This window comes from Jaculus jaculus, chromosome X (genome assembly GCF_020740685.1).
Source record: "Jaculus jaculus isolate mJacJac1 chromosome X, mJacJac1.mat.Y.cur, whole genome shotgun sequence".
NCBI classification, from domain to species: domain Eukaryota; kingdom Metazoa; phylum Chordata; class Mammalia; order Rodentia; family Dipodidae; genus Jaculus; species Jaculus jaculus.
The window spans coordinates 42,193,747-42,213,135 of record NC_059125.1 but is presented as its reverse complement, the minus strand read 5'-3'; the positions used below and the strand labels follow the sequence as shown (position 1 = coordinate 42,213,135).

Here is a 19,389-nt window from a genome sequence, read left to right as displayed (position 1 = left end):
GGCGCGCCAGGGCCTCCAGCCTCTGCAAACGAACTCCAGACGCGTGCGCCCCCTTGTGCATCTGGCTAACGTGGGACCTGTGGAACCGAGCCTCGAACCAGGGTCCTTAGGCTTCACAGGCAAGCGCTTAACCGCTATGCCATCTCTCCAGCCCTTTTTCTTTCTTTTTATTGAGGTAGGATCTTATTCTAGCCCAGGCTGACCTGGAACTCACTATGTAGTGTCAGGATGGCCTTGAACTCATGGTGATCCTCCTACCTCTGCCTCCCAAGTGTCGTGTACCACACCCAGCTAAGAGCAGTTATCTTAACATTAATGAAATCCTGTAATAATGAGAACATTTACCCACTTTAATGAGGTCAGTCCTTCCAGCCCAACTCTAAAAGACCAAGTAAACTGCTAGCTGCTGTCAGTTAAATTTGGGAATTGTGAAGAAGTGCAGAGATTCTCTAAGCATAACAGTGATGCTCATATTCCTTTTTCTTTTTATATAACTATGTAAAGACATTAAAAATGTTACTAGTTTTCATAGGTAAAAGTACATAAACAAGTTTACATTGAGTAAATTATTTTTGAGGAATTTAAAACTTCTCTTAGCCTTCTTAGATAAAATTAGCAGCTACCTGGCATAGAGATACCACAATTAGGTTATTTTTAGCACTCTGAGAAGTTGAAAATATTTCTATGGCAATAAAAAATATGTAAATCATGGGAGTTGGCGTATTCAACCAAGTTCCATTCCAGAAATAAATCTCTAATACTACAACTGTGTTTCTTTGTATGGTTTTCCTGATGCCTCACTTCAGATTTAGCCTTTCGTTCTTGCTTAGTCTGTTTCACCAGATTCCCTCCCTTATGATTACACCCGGAACTTATGTAAAAGTTGCTAAAATGAAAGGAAGAAAAGAGACTACAAAAAGTTGAGAATTTTGGTGTTACTCTTTAATATACTATTTTTATTTATTTATTTATTTGACAGAGAAAGAGAGAAAGAATGGGCATGCTAGGGCTTCCGGTCACTGCAAATGAACTCCAGACACATGTGTCTACTTGTGCATCTGGCTAACATGGGTCCTGGGGAATTGAACCTGGGTCCTTTGGGTTTGCAGGCAAACGCCTTAACTGCTAAGCCATCTCTCCAGCCCTTGTTTTTTTTGTTTTTTTTTTCAAAGTAAGGTCTTGTTCTAGCCTAGGCCAACCTGGAATTCACTATGTAGTCTCAGGGTGGCCTTGAACTCATGGCAATCTTCCTACCTCTGCCTCCCGAATGCTGGTATTAATGTCATATACCACCATGCCCAGCCTGATAATTTTAAAATTTTAGAATATGAATTATTTATCGGGGGAGGATTTCATTGAGGTAAATGTCTTGAATGCTTTAAGAGGATACCCTTTTATGTAACACTGATCAAAAGTGTGTTTCAGGAGAGAATTTATTTTGATTGGCCTTGCTATCGAACCTAGGCTGGTCTGAAACTTGAAATCCTCTTGTCTCAGTTTCCTGATTGCTGAGATTACAGACTTTACTACCTGTTTCAGTCAGGTTCACGTTGCTGGCAGCAATCATCTGACCAAGAACAGCTTTTGGGGAAAAAAAGGGTTTATTGCGACTTTCAGACTCCAGGGGAAAACGAAAGCATGAGCAGAGGGTGGACATCACCTCCTGGCCCACATAAGGTGGACAATAGCAACAGGAGAGTGTGCCAAACAGTGGCAAGGGGAAAGTGGCGGTAACACCCATAAGCCCTCCCCCAGCAATACACTGCCTCCAAGAGGCATTAGTTCCCACATCTCCATCAGCTGAGAAGCTAGCATTCAGAACACCTAAGTTTATGGGGGGGGGGCACCTGAATCAAACCACCACACTACCATGCCTAGCTTTTGGGGTAGAATATTTTATACTATTTGTTGCATTTTCCTTATGGGAGAAAAGTTTCCATTATCTGGTTGTACGATTGGAAATTAAAATTTATAAACAAAATGTACTGTTACACTGTAAAATATTACTCAAATAAGTTTTGTTGTAAATATTAATAAACATTATTAAAATTAATAAATATTTTATCTGAAAGTTAAAAATTCACATTGTTGCTGTGTGTGGTGGCACACATCTTTAATCCCTGCACTTACTTGGGAGGCAGAGGTAGGACAATCGCATTGAACTCAAGGCCAGCCTGGTTCTACAAAGTGAGTTCTAGGTCAGCCTGGGCTAGGGAGAGACCCTACCTCGAAAAAAACAAGATTCACGTTGTTATTATTTGAATACTAAGTCTTAGTGAATCTATTTTGGTTGAAGTGAATATGCATGATACAGTATTTCTGGAAAGTCTAAGGTTTCTGTTCAATAATTAGCTAGTTTGAGGTAGTATATTATTAAAAATGTGGCACACTCCTTTAATCTCAGCACTTGGGAGGCAGAGGTACGAGGGTCACTGTGAGTTTGAGGCCACCCTGGGAATACATAGTGAATTCTAGGTAGGCCTGGGCTAGAGTAAGACCTTGCCTCTAACCCCCCCCAAAAGTTTCAACATTTAATAAAATATTAGAGATTACTGAAGTATATCAAAGTCAAGTGTTTAGTTTTTTTTTCAAATCCTATATTTATAATTATGAATAATTTTTGGTTTGAAAGCAAAACTTGGAATTCTTGTCTTTTTTTTGAAGTAGAGTCTCACTCTACCTCAGGCTGACCTGGAATTTACTATGTAGTCTCAGGGTGGCCTCGAACTCATGACAGTCCTCCTACCTCTGCCTCCCGAGTACTGGGATTAAAGGCATGTGCCACCATTGACCCAGCTGAATTCTTGCTTTTGATAGCAAGAGAGATTGTATTTATTTTTCACAATAAACAAATGAAAAGATGTTCAATATCACTCAGTCATCAGGGAAATGAACGTTGAAACTACAGTGGAAGCCAAAGAATGATGGTTCATACCTGTTAATTCCAGCACACAAGAGGCTGAGGCAGGAAGCTCATAAGTTTGACTCCAGCCTGGACTAAATAGCAATTTCAAGGCAATTTCCTAATGGCTAATGATGCTGAACATCTTCTGGTGTGTGTATTGTTCATTTGTGTTCCTTAGAGCAATGTCTATTCAGTGCTCATTAAATTCTAAAGATTATTTAATTCTACTGATAGTTGGTATATGAATACTTAAAAGTAAACATGATGATTATTAGGTATCTAATGGATTCATTAGTTAGTTACTCAAAAGTAAAGCTTTATCTTTATTAATTTGATTTCTAAGCTAAAGTAATATAGTTAAAGGTGGTATAAATTGAATTCAGCAAGTGTTTCATTACCCATGTTTAAGGTGGCATCCCAATAGAGTTGAGTATATCTTCCCAGAGGTAGGTCTCTGTTTGTTTAACATTGCGTTTGGTCTGTTGAGCATTTTAATATTAACCTGAGTGAAGTGACTCTTAGAGTGGCCTAAATCAGTTAAAACCAGTTCAGGGGCTGGAGAGGTGGCTTAGCAGTTAAGGTGCTTCCTGGTAAGGTCAAAGGACCCAGGTTCAATTCCACAATACCCACGTAAAACCAGATGCACAAAATGGTACATGCATCTGGAGTTTGTTTGTAGTGAGTAGAGGCCCTGACAAGCCCATTCTCTCTCTTTCTCTGAGTCTCTCCCTCCACCCCCCTCAAATAAATACATATATAAATAAAATATTTAAAAAATCAGTCCAGAAGTTGAGAGTGTTAAGTGTCACGGCTATGAGTAAGAAATTAGTGTTGTTGGGTGTGGTGGTGCGCGCCTTTAATCCCAGCACTAGTGAGGCAGAGGTAGGAGGATCACTGTGAATTCATAGCAACCCTTAGTCTACATAGTTAATTCCAGGTCATCCTAGACTGCAGCAAGACCTTGCCAAGAAAGAAAGAAGAAAGAAAGGAGGGAAGGAAGGAAGAAAAAGAAATTAGTGTTGTGGCATTATTAGAATTCCACTGTACTAGCCATAAGAGGTGGCATTTCTATTGTGCTAAGCTGCATACTGGGTCTAATAGAAAAAAAAAAACAAAACACAACTTTATTTTTGGTCCCAGCTTCTGTGATTGTTGGCTGTTTTTCTTTGGATGAATGTCTTCACCTATCCCTCATGCTTTCACCTCTAAGGTGGTAGTAATTATGTGGTACTATTTCCCAGAGTTGTGGAAACCAGATCATAAAGTAACTGGAAATACAAAGAAAATTGTGTGTGCATGATGTAGTATTAATTCTGGGTGTCATGTTTTAAGCTGGCAACTGGCTGCCTGTTTGAAGGACATTGAGACAAAGGAAACTATTTATCTGCAGTAGAACTAGAAGATTCTGGTTTGAAGGAGTTTTCAGCTTTTCGAAGAGCTCTACTAGTACACTGCATAGAAAACTGCTGGACAGAATTTTTGTACTTTGTAAAAAGTTGGCATTTATATCTTAGTGGGCATCATCTATTGAGTGTGTCTTTTGTTCTAGGCATTGTATTAAAGGTTTTACATGTGCATCTGGCTGACATGGGACCTGGAGAATTGAACTGGGGTCCTTAGGCTTCATAAGCAAGCGCCTTAACTGCTAAGCCATCTTTCCAGCCCTTAAAGGTTTTATATGTATTAGCTCGTAATCCTCAGCACAACTTTATCAGGTTGGAAATTGTTATCTCCATTTACTGTTGAAAATCCTCAGGCACAGGGAGGTTAACCTACTTGTCCAAGGGAACAAAGCTAGTAAGTTAGAGTTAAAATTGAGCCCAAGACAATGTAGGCCCAAGTGTCCATGCTATTAATAGCTTCATTTCCACCCAGCCGTAGAAGTCTATTAAGAATTATAAGCATTTTTCTTATATATTTCCCTTAACTTTTGGTATTTAGGGGAAATAATTAAGAAAAACAATGTATAATTTTTGGGCTGGAGAGATGCCTTATTGGTTAAGGTGTTTGAATACAAAACCTAACCACCCGAGTTTGATTCCTCAGTACCCATGTAAAGCCAGATACACAAAATGGCGCATGTATCTGGGGTTCGTTTGCAGAGGCTGCAGGCCTTGGTATGCCCACTCTCTTTCTCTGTCTCTGTGTATATCTCTCTGTGCTGGCAAATAAATAAATACAATAAAATATATATGTTTTTAAAGTATATAATTTTAAGGGTGGAGAAATGATAAAAATTGTTTTAATGACAAATACAAATATATTAAATGATCAAATTCCTGGGAAAGTTTTAAAAATATTTTTATTTTTATTTATTTATTTGAAAGAGGGAGAAAAGGGCAGAGAGAGAAAGAGAGAGACAATGGGTATGCCAGGGTCTCCAACCACTGCAAACAAACTCCATATGCATGCTGTACCTTGTACATCTGGCTTACATGGGTCTTGGAGAATCAAACCTTGGTCCTTTGGCTTTGCAGGCAAGCACCTTAACTACTAAGCCATGTCTCCAGACCCTGGGAAGGTTTATAAAATAAGTATGAACTACCTAAATTAATTTCTTTTGAAATTTGTTTTGTAATGAGTAAATTCTATTTAATATAAAACAGTTTTCAAGGCATCTTAATATATTTTATCTTCTGCTTTAAAGATGATCTCAAGCTTTTTAGATCAACAAGCTATCTTATTTGTGGACACTGCTGATCGCTTGGCCTCATTAGCTAGAGATGCTCTGGTCCATGCACGCTTGCCTAGTTTTGCCATTCCATATGCCATTGATGTACTGACTACTGGCTCTTATCCACGGCTCCCAACCTGCATTAGGGTAAGTGTATTCATAAAAGTTGAAGACTTTGGGTTTGGATTAAGCAGCATAGCAAAAGCTATGTTTAAACAAATCATTCAGGCTGGGGATGTGGTTTAGTGGGCAGTATCTGCCTGGCATACACAAAGCTGAATTGGATCTCCAGTTCCTCATAAAACAGATGCAGTGGTGCATACCTGTAAATTTCCACTTGGGAGGTAGAGGCAGGATGATCAGAAGATAGATAAAGGTCATCCTCAGCTATACAGCAAGTTTGAGACTGTGTCAAAAACCTTTTATTTCCTTTGCAAGTAAAAGTATGAGCCAGAATATGAGTAGGAATCAAACTGGGTAATATGTTTTCAAGGCTGGGTGTCACTCTAGCCCTGGGCTAACCTGGAACTCACTCTGTAGCCCAGGCTAGCCTTAAACTCCTACCTCAGCCTCCCAAATGTTGCAAAAGCCACATCCTGCCCAAACTAGGTAATTTTTTTTCCTTCCTTTTCTCTTCCTCCTTTCCATTTTGTTGAGATTGAGTAGATGGGCAAATGTAACTTAGTATTCATTTCTCATGTGAAAATGCTGTATATTTTAAAGTGTTAAATTTATTTTATTTTATTTTGGTAGTTTACTGAGTTGGGGCTAGTTCCGTACATTTAAGAAATGGGGGAAGTTATCTGGTGATAGTAACTTGGTATCATAAATAGAGCACAAAGAAGACCATGTTGTATAGATGTCATAGCTAGGTGACTGAAGAAATTGTTAGCCTTCTAATGCATGGATATAGACTACAGAAATGAATGTTAAGAAAACATTTTAACAAGACAGACAGAAGCAAACAATTATGTCTCGGTACATGATTTAAAAATCATTTCTATTTCTTATAGGATAAAATTATTCCTCCAGACCCAATTACCAAAATTGAGAAACAAGCCACACTCCATCAGCTCAATCAGATTCTTAGACATAGGCTTGTAACCACAGATCTTCCACCTCAGCTAGCAAATCTCACAGTGGGTATGTACATGGCCTTTGTTTTTGTAAAAAATAATTCTTAAGGGCTAGAGAGATGTCTTAAGGATTAAGGCACATGCCTTTGAAGCCTAAGGACTCAGGTTCAATTCTTCAGGTCCCACATAAGCCACATGCACATGGTGGCACATGCATCTGGAGTTCATATGCAGTGGCTAGAGGCCTAGCACATCCATTCTCCCTCTCTCTCTCTTCCTCTCTCCATCTCTAATAAATATATTTTTAAAAACTTGCTGGGCATGGTGGCACACGCCTTTAATCCCAGCACTCAGGAGTCAGAGGTAGGAGGATGGTGGAGAGTTCAAGGCCACCCTGAGACTACATAGTGAATTCCAGGTCAGCCTGAGCCAGAGTGAAACCCTACCTCGAAAAACAAAAAACAAAACAAACAAAAACCTGAAAAAATATATATATTCTTAAGTGGCTTCTTGGGTTTTACTCAAAGAAATATCAAATAAAGTTTTGGCTTACAATTTTGATGGTATTTAAAGTGTGATTTTTTTTTAATCCATAATGTTCTCTTAGTACCTAAAAAATACCATGATAATATTTGAAGCTAGGGTATAGGTAGAATCACTTGGGGCTGGAGGAAAAAAGTGATCCCGACATTGAGCCTCAATAACATGCTGTTCGGGCTGGAGAGATGGCTTGGCAGTTAAGCACTTGCCTGTGAAGCCTAAGGACCCCGCTTCGAGGCTCAATTCCCCAGTATCCAAGTAAGCCAGATGCACAAGGTGGTGTATGCATCTGGAGTTTGTTTGCAATGACTGGAGGCCCTGGTGTGCCCATTCTCCATCTGCCTGCCCCCCCCCCTCAAATAAGTAAATAATGAAATAAATTTAAAAGAAGACCATGCTGTTTAGTTGTGATGGATGAGTTGCCTTTGGCTTCTCAATGACCTGAACAGTGGCTGCTCTACTGTCTATGCATGAACCACATACTTGTTTGAACATTTAGGGAAAAAAAAAAAAAAAAACCCTTTGTCTATTTATATAAGAAAGACTAAAACTTTTAGGGTAGTAGGAAGCTGCTTATTATTTTTTTTTTAGCAAAGTACACTTTTTGCTCTTATTCTAAAAGCAAATGGCCGTGTGAAGTTTCGAGTTGAAGGAGAATTTGAAGCCACCTTGACAGTGATGGGAGATGACCCTGAAGTTCCATGGCGCCTTCTCAAGCTAGAAATTCTAGTTGAGGATAAGGAAACAGGAGGTAAATTATAAACACTCTTTTAAACCATCTAAATGTTTAATTTAATTTAAATGTTTGGTATTTTCTTGAAATAGTCCTGTAGAAAAATAAGCATGTAGCAATGCAGCCTATAGTTTGAAACAAATTTATGTAAGTACCTTTTGACTAGAAATTTCATTGTTTTTCATAGTAGAATGTTTTCTAGTTCCTGGAGATAATATCAGTCCCCCCCCCTTTTTAATGCACTGTTAGTATACCCTGCCTCAGTTAACACTGATAGGACTTGTACACCTTTCTGATTAACTGCCTTCTTTTCTCATGCCAATGGAAGATGGGCGAGCTTTGGTTCATAGTATACAAATCAACTTTATCCATCAACTGGTACAGTCTAGGCTCTTTGCTGATGAGAAACCTCTTCAGGACATGTACAACTGCCTACGTATCCTTCTGAAATTTGACACCTGGATTGTAATGATTTTATGTCTCCATTACTTTTTTTTTCCATTTATCCTTTGTCCTGTATTTTACTAGCCTAGCCTCTCCACATTAGAAACAGGACTGGGGAACAGGGTAGAAACAGGACTGAGGAACCAACCATTGTGAAGAATAGTGATAAACCTGTAATAAAACAGACTTCAAATTCTACCATTGACTTTGGAGGCAACCCCAAATGTAATTAGTTAGAAAAGTTACTGTTTGCTGGGTATGGTGGTGCACACTTGTAATCCCAACACTTGGGAGGCTAAGGCAGCAGGATGGTGAGTTTAAGTCCAGCCTGGCTCCGTAGTTAGTTCAAGCTCAGCCAGCATTGGTATAAGCTTGCCTCAAAAGGGGGGGGAAGGTTCTATTTTATGAAGAAAATAATATTACTTGTTCAATCTATATTTTCCACACTGATGGATTAAGGAACAACCTAGACCTTACGGTTTGTTGATTTTGGTCAAAATTAATACCAGGCCCTTTCTAAAATTAGTACATATTTCACTGCTTCTTAAAATGAGTCATTGAAATATGAATTAAGGAAGTGACAAATTTTCATCAGGTGGGGAGGCACAGACCTTTAATCCTAGCATTTGAGAGGCAGGGTAGGAGGATTCCTATGAGCTCAAAGTCACCCTGAGACTACATTCCAGGTCAGCCTGGGCTAGAGTGAGATCCTACATCAAAAATCCCAAAGCACAATGATTGAGATGGAGAGGGGATATGATAGAGAATGGAATTTCAAAGGTGAAAGTGGGGGGGGGAGGGTATTACCATGGGATAATTTTTATAATCATGGAAAATGTTAATAAAAATAGATAAAAAAAACCCAAAGCAAAAAAAAAAAAAAAATAGAGAGAGAGAGAAAAAGAAGAAAGTGGCAAATTTTGCCCCTTCTTTTTAAAGGGTTGAGTCATTAGACAAATATGAAAATTTACCCATAGCTAGCTTTTCAGGGATAGATCTTTTGTTAAATAAATAAATTTCTTTAAGTTTTTTTTTTTTTTTTTTTGAGGTAGGTTCTCACTCTAGCCCAGGCTGACCTGGAATTCACTATGTAGTCTCAGATTGGCTTTGAGCTCATAGGAATCTTCCTACATCTTCTTTCCTAGTGCTGGGATTAAAGGTGTGCACCACCACACCTGGTTTAAAAAGTATTTTTATTTACAAGCAGAGAAAGAGAGAAGAGAAACAGACAGAATGGGTGCTCCAGGGCCACCAACCACTGCAAAAAACCTCCATATGCATGTGCCACTTTGTTTCATCTGACTACATGTGGGTACTGGGGAATTGAACCTGGGTCATTAGGTTTTACAGGCTGGCACCTTAACCACTGAAAAATCCCTCCAGCCCTGTTAAATGATTTTTGCCTGTGCTTGATTGGCTGCTTGAGTAATATATTATATTGGATTTACTTAACAAACTACATCAGATTCTTTCTGCTTATCACTTCAATTAGAAGTGTTACACTCCCAGACTCTAATGTTAATCCGAGAGAGGTGGGGAGACCTTGTACAGGTGGAAAGGTATCATGCTGGAAAGTGCCTGTCCCTTTCAGTTTGGAAGTAAGTAAAATTGGTTGTGGCAGGTTTGCCCCATGACTATATACTTCTTGTTTTCTCTATTCTCATCTAATTTAATATACACCAATAGCTATGTACCTGTAGTAACATGCTTTTATACAGTAAAGTCCCATGGTATCACATAGACCATATGAGAAATCTAATTGACATGTTTCTTAGAGCATTCCATATTTTTGACTTGTAGATGTTTATCTGTTTGATGTATGGCTCACTTTCTAAAATATTTCTTAAATATTTTATTTATTTGAGAGAGAGAAGGATAATGGGCATACCAGGGCCTCTAGCCCTGCAAACAAACTCCAGACAAATGTGCCACCTTGTGCATCTGGCTTACATGGGTCCTGGGAAGTCAAACCTGGGTCCTTTGGCTTTGCAAGCAAGTACCTTAACAGCTAAGCCATCTCTCCAGCCCTCACTTCCTAAAGTATTTTTAAAAACATACTTGCAAGCAGAGAGAGAGAGAAAGACTAAAAGAGAATGGGCATACCAGGGCCTCTGGCCACTGCACATGAACCCCAAATGCATGTGCCATTTTGTGGGTACTGGGGAATTAAACCCAGGTAGTTAGACTTTACAGGAAGGTGATTTAACTGCTGAGCTATCTCTCTAGCCCACCTTTTTTTTAAGTAATAAAGATTAGCTTACTGTGGGCTTATACCAAATTGTTAAGACTATTAGGTTAGGATTTTGAGTTTTATGGTGGTGCTAGGGATGAAACTCTCAAACATGCATGGCTACCAACTGAGCTATATCTCCAGCCTCCAAAGGTAAGGTTGTTGAATATCATTCTTTATAAAAACAGGCCTGGAGAGTTGGCTCAGCACTTAAGGCACTTGCTTGTGAAAATCTAAGGACCCAGATTCAACTTGCCAGAAACCACATAAGCCAGATGCCCAAGGTGACACATGTGCATAAGATGGCACATGTGTCTGGAGTTCCTTTGCAGTGGGTAGAGGTCCTGGTGCACCAGTTCCCTCTCCTTCTATGTCGTTCTCTGTCTCATAAATAAAAAAATAAAACACTTGGCTATCACAGTTTACCATGTTAAATTATAACTTTGGTGATTGGGAGGGAATTGGTATCGGGCTGTTTATCTTCGCAAATTCTTCTTTGAACTTGGCATCATTGGTTCTCTGTAATTGAGTAAAAGGTGAATGGACCTAACAAGAAGATAGGTTCTGTTGGTGAGTTCTTTTTTTGTGAGTGTACTTTATTTTTAAATTCTGTATTTTAAAAAATATCATAGCTCAAATAGTGTCTTGTGTTATGTAATAGCTGTTGGCTCAGTATTAATGTGTTTCTTTCACAAACACTTGAGGGCTTGGCATGTTTCAGGCTCAAAGAGGTATAATAAATGTTTCTGTTTTACTGCAAAAAGCTAAAAGTCTGTGTTAATATTTTTTTTTTTCTTTTCAGTCAACAGGTTCTAGGGAGAAAAACAGGCACAGCGTCTGTTCACAAAGTTACAATTAAAATTGATGAGAATGATGTCTCCAAGCCTTTACAGATTTTCCATGATCCTCCTTTGCCAGCTTCTGATTCCAAATTAGTAGAAAGAGCCATGAAGGTAAAAAGATCTCAAAATATTTTAATCTTGGTTTGATTAAATGAGTATTACTTAATGCTTTTTGCTTTAAGCCAGTACTACACTTCTACATTTTTTTTTTTACATTTGATAGCATAACACAATTTTTAATAGGTTCTTTCAGTTTCAGTGAGGAGGTACTGGGGCAGAGCCTCATAAGCATCTAAACATTCACTCATCATTGAATTACATTTTCAGCCACTTTCAGTTTTTTCTAGGCAGGGTCTCACGCCAGCCTTGGCTGACCTAGAACTCACTCTGTAGTCCCAAGCTGGCTTCTAACTCATGACAGTCCTCCTCCTTCTGCCTCCTGAGTGCTGGAATTAAAGTATTGTAGTACCATGCTTGGCTCCTGTTGCAGTCCGGTTCACATTGCTGGTAGAAATCACCCAACCAAGAGCAGCTTCTGGGAAAAAGAGATTTATTTTGGCTTACAGGCTCGAGGGGAAGCTCCACCATGGCAGGGGAAAACGATGGCATGAGCAGAAGGTGGACATCACCCCCTGGCCAACATAAGATGGACCACAGAAACAGGAGGGTGTGCCAAACACTGGCATGGGGAAACTGGCTGTAAAGCCCATAAGCCCGCCCCCAACAATACACTCCCTCCAGGAGGCATTAATTCCCAAATATCCATCAGCTGAGGAGCTAGCATTCACAACACCTAAGTTTATGGGGGACACCTGAATCAAACCACCACAGCTCCAATTTCTCTTTTTGGTTTAAGTTTAGATCAGTGTGGTTATTGATATCTATATATAATCAGCAGGGTTTTTTTTTTTTTTTTTTTTTGAGACAGGACCTCATGTATCCCAGGCTGGTCTAGAACCTGCTGTGTAGACAAGGATGACTTTGAATTCTTTCTGATCCTCCTGCTTCTACCTTCAGACTGCTGGGATTACAGGCGTATAATACCTAGTACATAGACTGTACTAGGGATGTAATCCAGGGCTTTGTACATGCTACAAGCTACTAACTGAACCACACCAAAAGTCCTCCTATACTCATTATTAATTTTAGGGCTGGAGAGATGGTTCAGTGCACTTGCTTGCAAAGCCTGAAGGCCTGGGTTTGATTTCTCAGTACCCTCATAAAGCCAGATACACAAAGTGGTACATGGATCTGAAATTTGTTTGCAGTGGCACTATGCTCTGGCATGGCCACTCTCATTCCTTCTCCCTTCTCTCTCTCTCTCCACAAATAAATAAAATTATTAAAATATTAAAAATTAACTTTATTGTTTTACAATGTATTTATTTGAGACAGACAAATAAGAGACACAGAGAGGAAATGGCCACTCCAGGGCCTCCTGCCCTCAAAATAAATCCAGATTCATGTACCTTTTTGTGCCTCTGGCTTTATGTGGGTACTGGGGACTGAACGTGGGCCGTTAGGCTTTGCAAACAAGCGCCTTTAACTGCTAAGCCATTTCTCCAATCTATCAACTCTGACCAGAATAGTCCTTCAAGCTGTACTTGCAGCACTGCAAGGCATCTCTTAGGCCAAGGTTTCAAATCCTTCCAAAATCAGCTCCAAAAGGCCAAAGCCACACAGTCAGGTGTCTAGCAGCAATCCCACTCCTCAGTACCACTTCACTGTTGCAGTCAGGTTCGCATTGCTGGTAGAAATCACCCAACCAAGAGCAGCTTGTGGGAAAAAAAGGTTTATTTTGGCTTACAGGCTTGAGGGGAAGCTCCATGATGGCAGGGGGAAATGATGGCATGAGCAGCGGGTGGACATCACACCCTGGCCAACATCAGGCAGACAATAGCACTAGGAGAGTGTGCCAAACAGTGGCATGGAGAAACTGGCTATAACACCCATAAGCCCGCCCCTAACAGTATACTGCCTCCATCACATGGGAACCTAGCATTCAGAACACCTAAGTTTATAGGGGACACATGAATCAAACCACCACAACTGGTTAGCAATTAGTGCAATTCTGAAAGGAAGTCTCTTGAAGCATAGTAAGGTGTTCTGGGACGTTGAAAGTAAAAATATTTTAATTGCAGAAATTAAAATTAAGTTAATTTCATGTTTAAATATGATTTTGTTCTTGCTGTTTATGCAGATTGAGCACTTGTCAATAGAAAAGCTCCTGATTGACAGTGTTCATGCAAGAGCCCATCAGAAGCTCCAGGAGCTGAAGGCCATTCTTCGAAGCTTCAACGCTAATGAAAACTGTAGGTGTTGTAAATTGACATTTCTGTTTTCTGTTTCTTTAAGGGTTTTTGTAATGTGACTTTTCCCTCAATGTACTAGTTTTGTACCTTGTCCTTATTTTGAGATGTTTGCATATGGTCTGTTTTTAAATTTTTCTTCCTGTAGAAATGGAAATATTCTAACATGAATCATGATTTTTGTTTTAGTTTTTCTTCAGTGACAAAGCAGCATTGCAAATAGTTGTTTTATTCAGTCATGTCTTATAAATAATATGCTAACAGTTTTAAAAATAAGAAATGCAGATATAAACAGATAGTGATACCCTTTCTAGTTTAATTAACTACTCAGTCTAATCAGAGCTTTGAGGACAATCATTTAGAAAGCAAGCCCTTTCATTCTGTGTACTACTAACAGCATCATAACGAGCATTTATTATCCCCGCCCCCATCCTTGGCAAACCTGTGAATATCTAGTTTTCCCTGCACCATTTGTTCAAAAGGCTGCCTTTTTTTCTCCCCAGTGTGTGTGTTGAGGACATTTATTGAAAATTAGGTGTCTATAGTAACTCAATTTTATTTCTGGGTTATATATTCTATTTCATTGATCTACATACCTGCTTTTTGTTCCAATACCATGCTGGTTTTGTTGCTATTACTCTGTGCTGTAACTTGAAATCAGGTATGATAATACTTCTAGCATAGATCTTTTTTGTTTGTTTGTTTGTTTGTGGGTTTTGTTTTTGTATATCGAGGTGGGGTCCCACTCTAGCCCAGGGTGGCCAAGAACTCACGGCAATCCTCTGCCTACCGAATGCTGGGATTAAAGGTGTTTGCCACCACGCCTGGCTTGGATTTTTTGTTTTTGTTTTTATTTCTGAGACAGGGTCTCACTCTATAACTCTGGGTAGGCTGGTAATTGCTATATTGCCCAGGCTGGCTTTGAACTTGTGATGACCCATAAATAGGGGTATCACAAGTTAGAAGCAAGACAAGGCTACATCGTCAGGCAAAGCCAGACTTGTCTACTTAGAGAGCTGACACATAAGTACAAAAAAAAAGCAAACAGGGCTGGAGAGATGGCTTAGCGGTTAAGCGCTTGCCTGTGAAGCCTAAGGACCCCGGTTCGAGGCTCGGTTCCCCAGGTCCCACGTTAGCCAAATGCACAAGGGGGCGCACGCGTCTGGAGTTCATTTGCAGAGGCTGGAAGCCCTGGCGCACCCATTCTCTCTCTCTCCCTCTATCTGTCTTTCTCTCTGTGTCTGTCGCTCTCAAATAAATAAATAAAAATTTAAAAAAAGCAAACAAAGAAATAAATGTTTAATTTTATATTTTGAATAAATGAATGTCTGTATATCAAAAAAGTTTTTTGTCGAATGTAAAAAGTTTTTCTAGTGGAACCTTCAGGGTCTGTTTGAGTATAGGGTCATGTGTCTGCAAATAGGGATGATTTGACTTCTTCCTTTCCTATTATGTCCCTTCTCTTTCTTACTGTTGCCTGATTGCTCCAGGTAAAACTTCACACACTATTATCCTCAAATATATTTGTCTTGTTCATAATTTTAGGTGTAATGCTTTCCATACCCCCATCCATTTAATGTTATGTTGCCCCTAGGTTTACTGCTTATTTTTATTTATTTGAGAGCGACAGACAGACTGAGAATGGGCGCGCCAGGGCCTCCAGCCACTGCAAACAAACTCCAGACATGTGTAAACCCCCCCCCCCCCCCCCCCCCCCCCCCGTGCATCTGGCTAATGTGGGTCCTGGGGAATAGTGCCTTGAACCGGGGTCCTTAGGCTTCACAGGCAGGCGCTTCACCGCTAAGCCATTTCTCCAGCCCAACTGTTTATAGCTATTATTATGTTGAGATATGTTCCTATTCTTCCTAATTATCATTTTCTTTTTTGATCTTTTGAGGTAGGGTTTCACTCTAGCTCCGGATTACCTAGAAAGCACTCTATAGCCCCAGGCTGGCCTTAGACTCACAGACATCCTCCTACCTCCTCCTGAGTACTAAGCTTAAAGGCATGAGTCACCATGCCCTGGGCTCTTTCTAATTTCTAAACAGTTTTTATTTTACTTTATTTATTTATGTGTTTGTTTGTTTTCTGAAGTAGGGTCTCACTCTAGCCCAGGCTGACCTGGAATTCACTATGCAGTCTCAGAGTGGCCTCGAACTCATGGCGATCCTCCTACTGCTCTGCCTCCCTGGGATCAAAGGCATGCGCCCCTAAGCCTGGCCTACATTTTGTGTGTGCGTGTGTCTGAAGTTTCTTTGCAGCTGCTAGAGGTCCTGGCATGCCCATTCTTTCTCTATCTGCCTCTTTCTCTTCCCCCCAAATAAATAAAATGTTAAAAAATAGTTTGTTTATTTGCAAGGGGAGAGAGAGAGAATGAGAACGAATATGAGAATGGGCACACCAGGCCCTCTAGCCACTGCAAATGAACTCAAGATGCATGCACCACTTTATTCATCTGGATTTACATGGGTACTGGGGAACTGAACCCATGTTGTTAGGCTTTGCTTGTGAACACCTTAACCACTGAGCCATGTCTTCAGCCTATGTGTGTGTGTGTGTGTGTGTGTGTGTGTGTGTATGTTGAGGTAGGGGCCCACAGTAGTCCAGGCTAACCTTGAACTTACTGTGGAGTCTGAGGCTGGCCTCAATCTCATAGTGATCCTCCTTATCTCTGCCTCCTGAGTGCCTGGGATTAACGGTGTATGTCATCAAGCCTGGCTTTAGATTTTATTTTATTTACTTCTTTTTGGTTTTTTGAGGTTGGGTCTTGCTCTAGCCCAGGCTGACCTGGAATGCACTTGGTAGTCTCAGGGTGGCCTTGAACTCACGGGGATCCTCCTATATCTGCCTCCCAAGTTATATATATAGCCAACATGCCCAGCTATATTTTATTTTTTGAGGCAAGCCCAACAGACTAGCTTTTTCTTTTTTTGTTTTTGTTTTTCGAGAGGTAGGGCTCTAGCTAAGGCTGTTCTGGAATTAACTATGTAGTCTCTGGGTGCAAACCTGATAGAGACTGACTCTTAAAAAAAGGATTGAAAAAAACAGATGTGTCTGCCTAAGTACTTTATACAACTGTGACATTCTCTAGTGTTGCAGAAAAAAAATAGCTGTAAATGTTTTCAGACCAAACAAAATAGCACTCTGGGTTGTATCCCCAGCACCATAAAACCAAAATAACAACAATAAATCAGTTGTCTTAAAATCCCCAGCTCTGTACAGTGCTAGAAACAAACCACCCACCCCATCTCAAAGAAAACCATATTCTTCTTTGCTTAGTTTCCTTCACTTATTGAGGGAAAGACCCAGCAAAGAGTAGGATGAAGACCAGCTGCTTCATCTGCCTGCCTGTGAAGACTCAACCAATTCCTCTTTACCACATTCAGGAAGCAAGCAGATCCTGTTTTCTTAGCTAGCCAGAAACTTACAATCCCCCCTAAAACTCTCTCCCCAAGGAGTGTCCTGGGGGCTCCTTGAAAGATTGAAAGAGGCTTTGAAAGAACAAAACAACTGATGCTTTGTAACCTAAAGTCTAACCTACAGGTAAAAATAGCAAGTGTCAAATTATTTGCTGACTAAACCAGTATAGTCCTCCCCTCACCCAAAAGTAAAGAGGAGCAAATATTTGACCTCATCTGTCTTATGAGAACTGGGTATGTTTTGGGTGAAGGCACTTCTGCCTGGGTTGTGGCCCTCACCTTAACCTTGCCTGGAGGTCTCAAACATAGACTGAAAGGACATCTGGCTGGACAAAGCTATTGTCCCTTCAGCCTGGCTCTTTGACTGCTTTGCAGAAGTTTTCTCCACATACACAGGGTACTTCAGACCAGGGAAGATTTCAGTGTCTTTATAAATGACAAATATCTTCAGTAGCGTCTCCTCAGAACTCCTCTCTTTGAAGTATCATAGCTCTTCCTCATTGATGAGGTTGTTGCCAGATTTCTGCAACAGCTCATTAGCTCTAGAAAAATGTCCAGATCCAAATTCCCTGTCCACTGACAACGGGAAGGCATGAGTCATCTGCAGTACCTGATGCCTGCTGATCCCTATCGATGGCACGGTTCTTCTGAGCATGGGAGCCCAGGAGCAAGAAGATGGGCAGTTTCAGGTTCTGGTTTAGCTTTGATAGTACTGTGTTAGCCGGGCGTGGTGGCGCATGCCTTTAATCCCAGCACTTGGGAGGCAGAGGTAGGAGGATCGCTGTGAGTTCAAGGCTAGCCCGAGACTACATAGTGAATTCCAGGTCAACATGGATTAGAGTGAGACCCTACCTCGAAAAACCAAAAAAAAAAAAAAAAGAAAAAAAAAACCCACAAAGATAATACTGTGTTGGTCAACTGCTCCGAATTCTGCTGCTTATGGGAAATGACTTGATGGTCCTAGACAGAGAAAACAGTGTTGAGGAGGACATCTTGTTTGGCCCCTGAAGTCAGCTCTCTGGCTAGGATGACACAAACCATGGCTGTGGATAGTTCTTTATAAATGCTTTCCAAACTGGACAGAAGCAGCATCAGTTTTTGGTCACTAAAGCAGAGCCTGTGTGCTTGATTGGGTCTGTGATGGAGATTCTGTCCCCATGTTGACCTTCATATCTCTTAAGTCACACATTTGGGTCCATGTGAAGACTTTGGTGGTGAATAAACTGTTTTCTTTGGTCTGCAATAAATCACATTAATTTTACAAAACACAGCTTCCCAAACTCTGTTGAGGTCCATCCTTCTAGCTCTCACCAAAGCCCACAGACAGTTGCAGGCAAGGAAGATGGCTCTGTTCTTGTTTTTCTTTTAAGTTTAGACAGACTATTAGAGGAAGAGAAGGAAAGAGGAGAGATTATGCAGAGCCCCCGTCCATGAGAAGGTAGGAGGGGGTAACCCCCTGGCCGCCTTCTTTTGGATTTGTACCAGCTGCTTGGGGCTCACCAGTAAGGAAGGAAGTGTGCTGAGCACATTTGGGGCTCATAACCATTTTTTTTTTTTTGAGGTTGCTGACCTGGATTTCTCTATATAGTCTCATGCTGATTTTGAACTCATAGTAATCCTCCTACCTCTGCCTCCCAAGTGCCGAGATTAAAGGTGTGCGCCACCATGCCCAGCAAGCGTGATCCTTTGAATGTGTGGTTGAATTTGGATGTAAGTATTTTATTGGGAGTCGTCTCATCTTTGTTCATCTGGGAAATTGGCATATATTTTTATTTTTTGCTGTGTTCCTACTTGGGTTTGGTATGATGGTGATATGGCTTCATAGAATGAGCTTGGTAACATTTCTTCTAGTTCATACATTTATAAATTAGTTTGAAGAGTATTGAAGTTATTCTTTTTAAAAATGTTTGATTGATTTAAATAGTGAATCCATTCAATCCTAGACTCTAGTTTGGGAGAGTCATTACTATTTAAATCTCAGTGCTTACTATAGATGTGTTTAATTTCTTTCTTTCTTTCTTTTTTTTTTTTTGAGGTATGGTCTCACTCTAGCCCAGGCTGACCTGGAATTCAGGATGGCTTTGAACTTATAGCAATCCTACCTCTGCCTCCCAAGTGCTGGGATTTCACCATGCCTGGCTGTTGAGTAGGTCATAAGTAGGAATATATTAGTTTCTTGGAGATTTTCTAAGTATTTGCTAATGAGCCTCTGAATTC

The 19,389-nt window shown here is 40.3% G+C and overlaps 1 protein-coding gene across 1 annotated transcript in view; it reads left to right on the top strand.

Moving 5' to 3' along the window:
* Positions 1-19,389, top strand: part of Med14 (mediator complex subunit 14) — a 107,511-nt gene that overhangs the window by 14,952 nt on the left and 73,170 nt on the right. The window contains exons 4-10 of the mRNA XM_012950445.2: positions 5,553-5,726; positions 6,593-6,722; positions 7,818-7,946; positions 8,257-8,364; positions 9,838-9,970; positions 11,405-11,555; positions 13,645-13,756. Of these exons, the coding sequence (XP_012805899.2) occupies positions 5,553-5,726; positions 6,593-6,722; positions 7,818-7,946; positions 8,257-8,364; positions 9,838-9,970; positions 11,405-11,555; positions 13,645-13,756 (937 nt within the window). The remainder of the gene's footprint in view (positions 1-5,552; positions 5,727-6,592; positions 6,723-7,817; positions 7,947-8,256; positions 8,365-9,837; positions 9,971-11,404; positions 11,556-13,644; positions 13,757-19,389) is intronic.